The following is a 13,444-nucleotide window of genomic DNA, read 5'->3' as shown; positions in this document are numbered from 1 at the left end:
GGAGCGAGCTGCAGTGTGTGTACAGTCCTGGCAGGGGAGGAAGCAGCAGCTCCAGTCTCTCCACTCTCTTTTCCATATGCTCCTCTCACACTGGCCTTTGGTGGGAAGGTCTGGGGACCTTCAGCCCCTCTTGGGAAAATCATTTCAGACATGTTTGCCACTTTTCTACTTCTTGTTTCTTTCCCATTTGTATGGAGAGCAGTGTGTGGGACCTCTGCCCATCTCTTGGTATCCTCGGTGCATGGAGCTGTGGCCATAGGCACAAGTAGTGGAAACATCAGTCTTGGTGCAAGCACAGCGCTCAGAGGACCTCTCTGGGGAGTTGGTTCTCAATTTATCATGTGGGTTTCAAGGACTGAACTCAGGTCATCAGACCTGGCAGTGAGGCCCCTGCAGCATCTGGCCTGGCAGTGAGGCCCCTGCAGCATCTTGCCTGACCTCCCACTTTCCTTTTAACTTCAGGAACTTAACTAACTGCACAATTATTGGTCAGAGACCAACTCCAACCTAGAAGTTCGATCAATGCACAGAAAAGTTTCTACTCTACACAGAGCCTGCCCTGACAAGCCCTCAGAGAGGCTTCAAGTGCAGTGCCTGGTGGATTAACTTGCATCCCTGAAATCACACTTTCAGCTGCAGGCCACTTCCAGGGTAGGCAAGAGACCAATCCTTCAAGACCCACAGCAGCAGCGGAGTGGGCTAATAAAAGACATGGGACACCCTGGGCCCAGTCAGGCTTCTTTTATTCATCCCACAACCAACCTAAAGAAAGTAAGGGTGTCATCTGCACCCAACCACCCCCTCCCCCACACACACACACCTGCACACTCGGGTGACCTCACCTGGACTCCAGCCTGGGTCTCTCTTGGTGCTGCTGACAGGCCCTGTAGAGCCTTCGTCTCTTCTTTCTTTTGTTTTTCTGCTTCTTTTGTGACTACTCTTTTCTGGGTCTGGTTTAAAAAAAATTTTTTTTTTCCACATCAGAAGAGGTTTTCGGGGCAGGAGAGATGGCTCAGTAGTTAAGAGCACTAATTGCTCTTTTATAGGCCCTAAGTTCAATTTCCAGCAACCACATGGTGGCTCAAAACCATCTATCTGTATTAAGATCTGATGCCCTCTTCTGGTGTGTTGGAAGACAGCTACAGTGTACACATATACATTAAATAGATAATATAAAAAAATTAAATAAAAAAAAAGAAGAGGTTTGGGGGCAGCTTTGGACACTGGGAGACAATTTATAGCATTGAAATTTGGTGATAATATAACATATTAAAAGTAAATTCTCCAGTAATTTACTAAATTTTGTGCATTGCTAATTCTGCTCTTCCCAGACAAGGCAACGCTGGTCTCACAGCTCACAGGCAGGCTGTGGACAGGCAAGAGCCTTGCTCAGGGACCTGCTTCTTACTCAGACTGTGCTTCCCCACAGGGGCTACTGAAGAAAGAACCCAGCCATCTTTTTTATGTCTCAGGCAGCATGGTGCCCCCCTCCCTCTCTCCCTCCCTCCCTTCTTCCAGCCCAGCTTAGCCAGTGTTCCCAGCAATGCTCTTAGCTCAGCCTCTGAGTGCAGAGATCACAGATATGAGTCAGCATAGCTGGTTTATGTTCCAGGTCATTTCCTAAACACAGACTGCAGTCTCTTCAGTCCATGAAGGCCTACTCACCTTTCCTTCAGCCTCGGTCGGCCTGCCATCTATCTTAGCAAACCCCTCAAATATGGCTTTGTAGAGAAGGTTCCTGCGTGTGGTGCTGTCGTCTGGAGGAAGGTGCTCCAGGGTGAGGGCTGGGTGCTGTCTGTACATGTCCAGAATGATTCTGACTGCTGTCTCTCGCACCTCATATACCCTGTGCTCCAGGGCGCTCACTGCAAACTGCAAAGAAAGCAGTGTCAGCTCTGCAACTGATTCTCTGGGTGACAAAGTTAACTTCTCCCAACACAAAGCGACCTGAGCCTACTGTGAAGCCTTGGAAAATAAATACGAGGCCAAGAGGAGATAAGCACAGAGGGGTCAAACCACTGCTCTGTGCTGTCCTGGCACACAGCGCACTCATGTCCAGTGTTGTGCTTTGCTTTCTCCACCTGGTGGCAATGTAGTGCCAGCATTAGTCGGGTTGCAGTAGTTGGGACACTGCCCAGCCAAAGGGCTAAATTTTAAAATATTAATAAGCCTGTGTGTTATTACTTATAGGGCTGGAGGGTCCGAGATTGTCCTCTATGCCAGCGCCCCCCTCCTCCCACGCTTCTCAGGGCTCAGCCTGAGCCCACTCCAAGGTGCTACCCCACGCCTGGCCATCATCAGCTTTCCCACGGGGGCCTCACCTCTTCTAGTTTGTGGTTTTCACTCTGACATCAGAGCATTGGTCCACCTGTCCCTGGAGTTTCTCTGCCTGAGCATTTAGTCCGCATTGTATGGTCACTCTCATGGTCCTGTTCATGCATTCCTGCAGTCACCCTGTCCCCTCTTCCTGCAGTCACCCTGTCCCCTCTTCCTGCAGTCACCCTGTCCCCTCTTCCTGCAGTCACCCTGTCCCCTCTTCCTGCAGTCACCCTGTCCCCTCTTCCTGCAGTCACCCTGTCCCCTCTTCCTGCAGTCACCCTGTCCCCTCTTCCTGCAGTCACCCTGTCCTCTTCCTGCAGTCACCCTGTCCTCTTCCTGCAGTCACCCTGTCCCCTCTTCCTGCAGTCACCCTGTCCCCTCTTCCTGCAGTCACCCTGTCCTCTTCCTGCAGTCACCCTGTCCCCTCTTTTCCTATGTGTCACCAGGTGCAGCTGAATGGGATGCAGGCATCGATGTCCCATTGGTTTGCTTTGTTTCACTTGAGACTCTGGCCACACACACTATGGGTGTCCTGTACCATGGGTGGTAGAGCTCAGCTGGGAACAGAGGAAGCCTGTGAAGTCTGCAGTGGGTCTGGGTGGGAGACCAAGGCAGGCATGGCTGGTGTTCTCTGAGGTACTTTTAGGCAAATACATTTTTGATTTTCAGCTTTTTTTTCTGAGACAGCATCTCATGTAGGCCAGGCCGGCCTCAAAGTCACTATGTAGCCAATGATAACCTTGAACTCCTGATTCTCCTGCCTCTACCTTCTAAGTTCTGAGATTACAGAAGTGTGCAGCCAGTTGTATGTGGTGTTGTGGATTAAACCTGGGTCTTCATGCTTGTCAGGTGAGGACTTGGTCTGCTCCCCACTGGCAGTGACCCGTGCACTCTACCCTCTCGCCAGTTAGTGTAGAACAGCAGGGAGATCCTAACAGCTCCCACATGCTCTCAGTAGATGGCCCTGTTCTACACTGTGGTGCTGGGGCCGGCCAGGGTCAACCACACAAGGCTGGCTCACCTTCATCACATTGTCCACGGTGAAGCCTGAGCCCTCAGTGCCCAGGTCTCTCAGCAGCCGGGCCAGGAGGTCCACCTGGCTCATTGCCAGATGAACGGAAGCATTGGTCTTCAGCGGCTGCACCAAGTAAGACGGAATGAGCTGGAGAGACCTCACCTCCTTAAACAAGGCCATTTCCTACAGGACACAGCAGTTTGTTAGCTGTTAGATAAAGGCTGGAGGCCATTTAGTACAATCAGCATGACGTCACACTGAAGAGCGAATAGAGCAAACAGGGAAGTGAGGGACAGAGACAAGCGTGGGCGAGCTGTGAGTGGGGCCAGTGTCACCCTGTGTAAGCTGGGTGCTATTCCTTTCCCTGAACATTAAGCTTCTTAGTAAAGGTAGATCTTAGATTCCCACATTTTGAGAATGACAGGTGTCTCGAGTCTAGTATGGAGCTCACTTAGAGGATCCCCAAGTCTGCTGGGTGGCTCACCCCTGTGATCCTGGGCGTGGGAGGCCGAGGCAGGACACATGAAGCCCTGCCTCATACTAAGAAAAAAAAACCAAAAACCCACCTTCCTGAACTAGACGGCTCATCAGAAAATTTAAATAAAGCCAAATATACTTTCGTAGCACTTCATAAACTGTGTCACCCCTCCTGCCTGTGTACATATGTGAAATTTTCACATATGCAGCCCACAGTGAGTGGTGGGCTCGGTGGGAGAATGAACACAGAGTAAATGGCGGTGTGTCCATTCTTGCTCTCTTTTTGTTAAGAGTCCTCTGGGTGACTTCACCGAACTTATTCTGTGAGCATGTGTGGGTGAGAGTGGATAGCAGAAGTTTCCTTCAACCCTGTGTGTCCGGCTCAGGATTGAACTCAGGTGGTCAGGCTTGATGGAGGACACTTTCACCCACTGAGCCATCTTAGAACCCTTTCTTTTTTTTTCCCCCAGAGGACTGAACCCAGGGCCTTGTGCTTGCTAAGCAAGTGCTCTACCACTGAGCTAAATCCCCAACCCCTTTAGAACCCTTTCTTTTGTTTGTGTGAATACATGTGTACATACATGTGTCAATGCATGTTGGCATGTGTGCATGTATGTTGAGGCTCAAGGTTGATTTCAGGGATCTTCCTACATAGCTCTCCCACTTTATTTTGAGGCAGGGTCTCCCAATCAGACCCAGTGACTGCCGATCTGGCTAGCCTTGCTAGGCAGCCTGCTCCACGGATCCCATCGGCACCTTCCAAGCCTAGGACTGAGGCAAGCCACCATGCCTACCTGGTATTATGTGGGTTCTAGGGATCTTAACTGTGAGTTAGCAGTGGCTTTAACTGCTGAACCACCTGCCTGGCTGTATACATCCCTCACTTCCATCTCCAATGAGCTGGGTGTGGTAGCAAGCCTGCAGTCTGCGTACTTGGAAAGCTAGTGCAGGAGATCACCAAGTCTGAAGGAGCCAGCCTGGGCTCTGCTCTGCAGTGAGCTCTAGTCCAGCCAGCATTATAGGATGAGACTCTGTCTCAAAACAACAACGCGAATGTCTACATAGAGTTTGTCCCTCCAGCACTAGGGGAACAGGGGAGCAGGTGTCTGAGGCTTTGCAGTACAGAAGAACCCTGCAAGGCAGTCAGACAGCAATAAGATGAGGAAGGGGAAGTTCCGACCTGGATGAAATTCAAGGCCATGACACGGAGGCGGGCAGAGGAGTCTCCAGTTCTGGCAAGTAAAAGGGGGATAGCTCTCTCCACACAGTACGTTGTGTCAAGTTTGCCCAGCTTGTGCTTGGGAATATACTGTGTAATTATCATCTTCAGCAGTTTCAGTGAAGCCTGAAAGACCTGAAGAAAATGAGGGAGACAGATCAGCTGTGAACTGGGAGCTCAAGAGGAAGGCAGCAACAAATGTGAGCCTTAGACGATACACACATGACACACATGCTTCCACACATGGCACCCCACACCCAGAACCCTGCACCCCACCTGTTACCTCAGCACTTGATGCTGCTGACCATGTGACATCATGAGCTACACCTAGTCCTCAACCTGTCCTGTCTGGACTGCTCATTCTAGAGCCTGCTCAGAGCTGCAGAAGCACTCATGGCCCTCCGGAGAAACAAGGAGAGCTGAGTGCTGTCCGAGGGGACTCAGCCTCTCTGCTGAGGAGGATGGGAAAACAGAGGCTGTGCAAAGCTGAGGAAATGCTGAGGCAAGGATGGCCTCTCCCACCTGTCATTTACCCTGCCTCTTGCTGGAGAACCCTCCTTCCTGGTCTCACTGCAAGCTAAGTCACGGTTTTATCAGTGACCTGGGGACAGCTGGCTGAGGGACTTACTGAGGTTACAATGTCCTTTATGGCTCTTCTGATGAGAAAGACAGATGCTCTGAGCATGTTTTTCAAATCTTCCTTCTGGGTTCCAACAGGCATCTCCATCAGCCTCTTGTACAATGCCAGCAGTGCATCTTCTCGGCAGGACCACATCTTAGAATAGGCCCCAGCCACCTGCGGGAAACAGCAGGCTCGCTTTACTTCAGGAGGTGGGCTGTCCAGCACCACAGGCACCCTAGGCTGCCTGCCATCTTGCACTTTAAGGCTCTTTCCTAGTAGGGAGCTGTCTGCAAGTGGAGCTGTGTTAATGGGAAGTGAAGAGCTAAGAACCTGCACACCGAGGACACTGACTCCTGCAAACTGACCTCCGCATGTGAACAGCAGGAGGTGCACATGACACACTCGTGCACAGGCACAGAGACACACACACACAGGCACATAGGCATACAGACTGATACACAGACACACACACACAGAGACATACAGACTGATACACAGGCACAGACACAGACACACAGACACACCTAGACATACAGACTGACACACAGATACACAATATAGACATACACGCTGACAGAGATATACACACAGTACACACGCACACACACGCACACACACGTTAAACAGAGTAGCAAAGAATGCAGCTGTCAGGGTTGGGGATTTAGCTCAGTGGTAGAGCGCTTGCCTAGGAAGCGCAAGGCCCTGGGTTCGGTCCCCAGCTCTGAAAAAAAGAACCAAAAAAAAAAAAAAAAAAGAATGCAGCTGTCTTCCCTTCTCTCTGTGTGCTAAGTTGTGTGCATTCGCACATGTGCGTGTGATTGTGTGCACAACTTGGTTTTCCTTTTTTACCAAGGCTTCGCCTAAGGTGTCGATGGCAGAGCTGGCTTCTCTCAAAGCCTTCTCTGTCAAGGGCTCTGGCTCCGCTGAGACACCCCGTCTCCGGACATCACTGTCTGCCTCTCTCACTTCTGGCTCTGCAGATGGTTCCTCCAACTGCTTGCGAGTGACAGGAAGAGGCCGTTCATCATAGGGCAGGGCTTCCACCTGTGAGGTGAGCAGAGGCGAGCACAGTGCTGTGGGGCTGTGGGGCTGAGGCTCTGGGTGGGGGCTCTGCCCAGGACACCTCCTCCACAGCCTATGGGCTCCAGGGCGAGCAGGCTGCAGGGATCACTCTGCTAAGTATTCGGAGCATCAGATTAATTTCTACAATGGATTTTAACTGGGAAAATCAGATGCAGCCTCCGCCCCATCTAAACTGCAGCCCTTTCAGTTCAGCCAGCAAAGGCCCAGGAGGAAGAGCTGTTATTTCTCAGACCTATGCAGACGTTCTCCTACTGCACGGCACGGAGCGGCGAATATGCACGTTTTCTGGGGGCCTCAGAGCCAGCGCAGTCTCCCAGTGAAGCCATCTGTAAGGAGCTTCCTCTGGGGTGCTCCTTGGGGAGCAGCTGCCATCCCTGTCTTTGGTCCTCCAGCACCTAACTCACCATGTGCCTTTCCTGCTGCCCACACAGCAGCAAGGACGGACCTTCTGCCCTCACAGCCATGTCCCGTCAGAGACAATGGCACAGAATTAAAAAGGAGAGAACACAGTGGTGAGAGTCAAGAGGGAGAGCATTCCTGACTGGGTCCTGACACACGGTGACAAGTCCCTGACCCTTACGAGACAGTATGAGTGCACACCCGTGAGAACATGTTTCTCAAAGTCTGAAATCACATGTGCCAACCCTGAGCCAACCCTGAGCCTTAACCAGGCTGCAGAGGCATTGCTGCTCTAAGCTGACACACGAGCACGAGGCGCTATTCTGTGCAGTGACATGCTCTGGGAGCCTGGTGGGGCCAGCAGCACAGGCATCCCCGCTTCAGAGGCTGGCATGTGAATGAGGGTGACCTGGCTGGCCCGAAGTGAGGACCCCGAGGAAGACAGGAGCTGGAGAGCCAAGTGATACAAAGAAACCAGGTTTCTGAAGAGACTTGAGCCATCGTGCTCCGCATTAGAACCATCAGTACAAAGCCCACTTTCTTGGTTCCCTGTTACAATGCTGTTCTAGAGGCCTGGTGACTGAGGCTGCATGGTGCTGTGTGGAAAGCACATACAGCAGAATTTACCCATTTATTCTGACACAGGATGGCTCTGTGGCCTTGGGCATCTGGTACTTGCTCTGTAGTCTAAGCTGAACTGGCAGCAACCTTGGAGAGCTCCAGGCATGCACGTCTCATCTCACACATGCTTGCTTAGACCTTGAAGCAATGCTTGAGGCATTTTATACAGATGTACACATTTTCTTTCAGGAAAAACCAGGGGCTCGAAACAGACTTTGTGAACCACAGATGATGGTGCAGACCCAGACAGAGGCTCTGGCAGCTGAACTACAGCTGTGTCTCTCACGGGGTGTGGCCAACGGGCTTTTGCTTCCTCTTGCTTTGCTCTAGCCAGTGTCCCAGCACCCTCCTGGATGCAGGGAAGGCGGCCCTGAGGCAGGCAGGTACCTGTTCTGAGATTAGCACCCAGGATGCCCCATACTGTTGATGACAGTAACTTACATGGCTCCTTGGGGCAGGGCCTGCAGCAGGTGGGGACCGATCCACTGCTGAATGCCGAGGAGAAGATGCCAAGGGCTTCTCCTGGAGGATGGGGCCAGCACATGTGTCTTCAGCTGCCAGCTCTTCTGTGCGAGGGAGTGAGGACACTGCCTTCCAGTGCTGGGGACTGCTGGGAGATGCAAGGGGCTGGAGGGGCAGGGCGAACGGTCTCTGCATCTGGAGGGAAGATGGGACAAAGGGTGTGACTGCTGCAGATCATCTGACTGAAGAAAGGCTGGCATACCAGAAAGTAAGAACAGCTCACGAGCACACAATGGGCCGCTCTCAGTCCCAGGACCATGGCATCTCCTCAGCTGTGTCTGCCACAGGTATAGTGCACACTACAGAGCAGAGCTATATACAACTTAACATGGCCATGGGTGCTGTGCAGTATTTACCAATACATGTGCGCTAGAAGCACAATGGGCAAGGCCCTGGGCTCAGACCTGGGCCTGCAGTTCACAGCCTGTCAACAGATTATGCACAGTGCTGACAGGCAGGGCTGCCTGGCAGGGTCTGCCCCAGTAACACCCTAGGATTCTCACTGGTCTGTGTTTCTACCTGGAAGGCAGGCAGAGGCATGCACCCCATTAGCACCAGCCTGAGGCTGGCAGCCTAGAGGGACTGGTGAAGTAGGGCAGACTGTACTCAGCACTGAGCCCCCTCCACCTGTACTCAGCATGATGCCCCTGTCCCTTATCCGCCATGTAGTCATCATCTGCCTGCATGAACTATAAGATTAGCAATAGAGTGTCTTGCAGAAGTCTGTCTCCACTCAGTCAGACTACTCCAGTGGGTTTCACATCCATGAGCACGTGGTACAGGTACCACACCCCATACATATGGAGACCAGTCTGGAGGGATCCCAAGGCCTTGATCTTCCTGACTCTGGCCTCTGTGAACTCTAGAAGATCCCATCACAGCAGAGACCTGCTGATTGCTCAAGACATGGAGTACCTGCCTGAGCTCTCGGGGAGCCTGCGTACAACCCTGATCAGCCCTTCTCTCTCCCACGTGCCCCCACCCTGTGGCCCATTCTGACCTCTGGCTCGCCCTGCAGAAGGCCATGTAGCTCCAGCTGCTCGTACACCTGGGCACGGTAGCGAGCCATCTGCTGTTTCTTCTCCTTGGCCAGGTCATAGTCTTCCTTCTCCACCGCACGGCGCTTCTCCACCTCATAGCGCCCGAGGCGCTCACCGACCTGCAGCACACGACACGGGCATCTGCTCTCATAGGACACAGGACAAGTGTGGGTGGCTGGGGGGTCTGTGCCGAGTGCTGTCTCAACACCTGGCACTCAGGAGCCTCACACAGGTCAACGCCCAACCCCCACAGGAGCAGTAAGCCTCTGGCTCACTGGTCCCCAACTGTAGGACTAGGACTCCATCTCCGCTCTCAGCCTTCAGGAACCCTTCTGCAGAGGAGACCCAGCCTAGGCAGATGAGGCCATGTTCTCAGGAGCTGTACCTTCTGCAAGTCAGCGATGGCTTGCTTCAGTTTCTTTGCATGGTCATAGCGCTCCTTCTTGGCTGCTTCCCGCTTCCTTTCATCCAGCCTGCGGATGATCTGGGCGACTTCAGGGTCTTGGTACATGTCAAACGCCAAGTCATCGAGTGGAGAGATATAATCAGATCTCCTACGGAGAGACGGTGAGCCCTCAGGTCAGGAGAGTCAGGAGCTCATGCTCAACACAGGTCAGAAGGTCAGAAAAGGTGACAGAGCTGTTCTCAGGGCCTCCCTCGAGAGGGAGAAGACTCAGAGAGGTCGGTCCAGCTGCAGCCATGAGCTACGGGGGCTCCTGCTCCCAGTGCTTCACTGGGCTGCATGTGAGGCCAGGTCTCAGGTACACTCAGCACCCATGACCTGTCTGTGCTCATCATTGTTATTCTTAAGTTTTAAGCATGGCAGGAATTAACTGCTCTGGGTGAGAAGGTGCTGCAGTAGCATGTGCCTGGCCATACTGCACATGCTCAGGGGACCAGTTCCAGGGTCTTACATCTGTGACATCAGCTGCATAAAGACCCAAACGCAAGCTGTGACGGGCATATTATATGTAGGTTAAGTTTATATGAGTATTATCTGTCACAGAGAGTTTAGGTGGGAACCGTGAATAAGCTCAAGCAGGATCTGGGCACAGGCTGCATTTAAACCCCCAGGCTCCCTCCCTTCTGCTGTCCTCCACCCTCTACTCAGGCCCTCTGCCTGCCAGCCCCGTGACTGTGATACTGTGACGGACAGCTGCAGCAGCTCTGAACATCCCTTCCATCAGTAACATAAGGGTTGACACAGCGCACATCAGCTGTCAACACTGTGCTTGCAAGGCTACACCACTTTGCCATGATGTCCCAGAAACCAATACTAAGGTTTTATTTTTAAAAACCTTACCAAAAAATAAAAAAGTCCCATGGTGCCACAGTCAGGAACACACCCACTCTTATGCAACACCCCAGGGCCAGGCCAGGTTCTCTCGCACAGTGAATTTCAGCACTAACGTTCGGGCAGGCGTCTCACAGCCTGTGCCTCTGCCTTCACAGACCCCGGGGGCCAGGCAGGCCAGAGCAGGCGCAGCACTAAAGGTGGAAGCTCTGCCAAAGCACGCAGTGGTGCTGTGGCTGCCACGTAGGCTCAGGCTGCAGGGAGGGCAGACACCAAGGCGTGGCCACCGGCAAGGAGCTGACTCGTGGGACAGAGGTGAGGGTTCGCTTGGCTCTCCGGTAGGGCCTGAGAGCTAAGGCAGGGTGGACAATGTATCACTGTTCTCAGGGCCCTTTGCTAATCACGGACGGACACACAGAACTGAAGCATCTCTGAGCAGCAGCAGTGTAGGTGTGCAAGAGGCACACTCATTTAGTCTCTGAACAGACATAAGACAACCTGACCAGTGGCTCCTCTGCGCTCACCTGACCTAGCCAAGGAGCTCTGAAGTATCCTGTGGAGGAATGGGGGGGGGGGTGTCTTACCCAGCAAAAGTTCCATCTAGGGCTGGGTCCTCAGGATTGTGGGGACTGTGGCCCAGGTAGTGGTCGATCAGCTTCTCCCTACAGGTCTTTGGGAACAAAATATCTTCTTAGACTCTCAGTAAACAACGGACACAACAGTCTTAACAGAGAGGTGCCAGCAAGGCTCAGTGGTCCTAGTCTTCGGCATGAGCAGCTAAAATTCTTGAGGAAAGTGGCTGCTAAGATGTCTGACACTCAATCACAGTTGTATAATGGCTTCTGAACTGACACACTTTGTGATGAGAAATGTATTTTATTTTTAGAAATGAATCTTTCATACTTACAGTATTGCTTTCATCGCCCAAATCTGCAGGGTCTCCAATGATATTTATTGCAACCAAAGCCACCTAAGAAACAGTTAAACACCAGAAATTAAATATGCAGTGTTTGCGATGCCCTAAGCCCTTGCCAACCTTGCCTGCGGTGTTACCAGGCAGGAGAGGATGGTGTATCCTCAGGCGCACTGGCAGTAAGGCCCACACTCCTGTGGACAGCTGAGGTGCTCAAGGGCATCGCAGAACTGCTGTTCTACTGCTCCACCAAGTGACTGCAGATTGCAAATCTCTAAACAATAATGGCTAACCTAGAGCTTTACCTGCGTCTCCCAGGCAGCCAGCATGAGTGTGGAGCTCCGTCCCTACTAACTTAACACAGCCCGCTTCACCTGGGGCCTGAAAAGTTGCTTCTCTTCCCCACCCATCATTGTGGCTCAAGCTCCTATCAGTTCCTACTGGTGGACACGTGCAGATGAGGTGGAAGGAGAAAAAACATTAGAAATGGCCGCTCCAGTTTCCTGTGAGGCCGTGCTACAATGAATCTCGTGACATAGTTCTGCCTCACAGCTCATTTGCTCGCTAGGACAAAGTGACCTGCTGGCTTGCTCCTGTTCCCCTTAGAGGGTCAGCGGGTGGTATAAATGTGTGTGTGCTTACAAGGCTGTTTGGACAAACTTGATTTCCCTTTTCAGGGTGGGAGACGTCCTGAGCATGCCAGGCAAGCACTCTGCCACGGAGATGCACCCAGCTTTCCCTGCTCTCCAGTTCACTCACTGACAGCAGGAAAAGGCAGCAGCACAGCTTATGCAGCTGGAGTGGAGTGTGCTGGGGACCAAGCACTGTCAGCTGATTTCCATGGGCACTGGCCTCGGGCAGCTCTGAGGCCTGAGCTGTCAGCTGACAAGGCAACAGGCTGCCAGTCAGTCCTACATGCTCTCAGCAAATGAAAACACGAGAAGGGAACAGTCAAGAGCACCTGACTGTGCATGGACAACACCTGACCAGTCCTCTTACAGAACTGTGGGGTGAGGTTACTACAGAGGGCAGGGCATGGGCAGGGCTGTCAGGACAGAGCTTCACACACACACACACACACACACACACACACACGGGGGGGGGGGAGGGAGAGGGAGAGAGAGAGAGATCTCACCTGATTATATACGTTGTACTTGTTGGCGTGGTTTTGGTGAAAAATGAGTTTAAGAAACTGCCCCACAGCGTCCACATAAACAGACTTGAGTTCCCGGGCTTTGCAGCCTGTCTTTTCATTGTCACAGAGGGAGACATAGCTGAAAGGAAAGTCATGGCTGAAGTACTGTTGACAAATCCATCTCCACTCCCACCCAACCCCACAAGGCCTGCCGTAAAACCTAGGCACCTTGCAGGCTCCACATAATCGGCCTCAGAAAAGCCCCCTCCCCCGCCCTGAGCAGCTGCTGCCGCTGACCCCACAGGTGTGGGCTGTGCCCCTTAAGCATATGAACCCCAGGCCTGTGGTGGGAAGGTCACAGAGGGCCAAGAGGCACAGTCCGTGGGGCCGTCATACTCAGTGCCACCACTACACACTGGAGTTGCATTCTTACCCCAGTCTGCGGAAGCGCTCTGCTTGGTATGGCACCAAGTACTCGGGCAGGCTCTCACTGATGTAGAACTCGACTTTGCTGGAGATCATGTACTGGTGAGCCAGCAGCTGCAGCTTCCTTATTCTGCACCGCTCCACCATCTGCAGAACGATCTCTTGTGGAAACTGGCAGAATCTGAAAGCAATCACAATGCCTGCCTGAGCCTTCCTTCTGCCTGCTTTCAGGCAGGGGAGTGTGAGGCCCAGCATGGCTCATGTGTGGAGCCTGTATCTTAATGAAGACCTTCTACGGCCAGGACCTGAGGCTGGCTGGCACCTGAAGACCTAACCTCAGGCTGCTGAGGCTGATGGCT

General features: G+C 52.6%; 1 protein-coding gene across 6 annotated transcripts in view; it reads right to left on the bottom strand.

Annotated features, from left to right (window-relative positions):
- Window positions 1-13,444, bottom strand: part of Cep104 (centrosomal protein 104) — a 32,503-nt gene that overhangs the window by 13,403 nt on the left and 5,656 nt on the right. For all 6 annotated transcript variants that reach the window (XM_087660360.1, XM_087660361.1, XM_087660363.1 and 3 more), the window contains 13 exon segments: window positions 13,093-13,266; window positions 12,660-12,798; window positions 11,519-11,581; window positions 11,196-11,281; window positions 9,703-9,871; window positions 9,278-9,436; window positions 8,197-8,412; window positions 6,502-6,696; window positions 5,659-5,826; window positions 4,992-5,165; window positions 3,341-3,517; window positions 1,666-1,872; window positions 843-950 (listed from right to left, as the gene is read on the bottom strand). In XM_087660360.1, coding sequence (XP_087516486.1) covers window positions 843-950; window positions 1,666-1,872; window positions 3,341-3,517; window positions 4,992-5,165; window positions 5,659-5,826; window positions 6,502-6,696; window positions 8,197-8,412; window positions 9,278-9,436; window positions 9,703-9,871; window positions 11,196-11,281; window positions 11,519-11,581; window positions 12,660-12,798; window positions 13,093-13,266 — 2,035 coding nt within the window.

This window comes from Rattus norvegicus, chromosome 5, assembly GCF_021556685.1.
Source record: "Rattus norvegicus strain SHRSP/BbbUtx chromosome 5, alternate assembly SHRSP_T2T, whole genome shotgun sequence".
In the NCBI taxonomy this organism is placed as follows: domain Eukaryota; kingdom Metazoa; phylum Chordata; class Mammalia; order Rodentia; family Muridae; genus Rattus; species Rattus norvegicus.
This window is presented reverse-complemented; position numbering and strand designations above follow the sequence as displayed.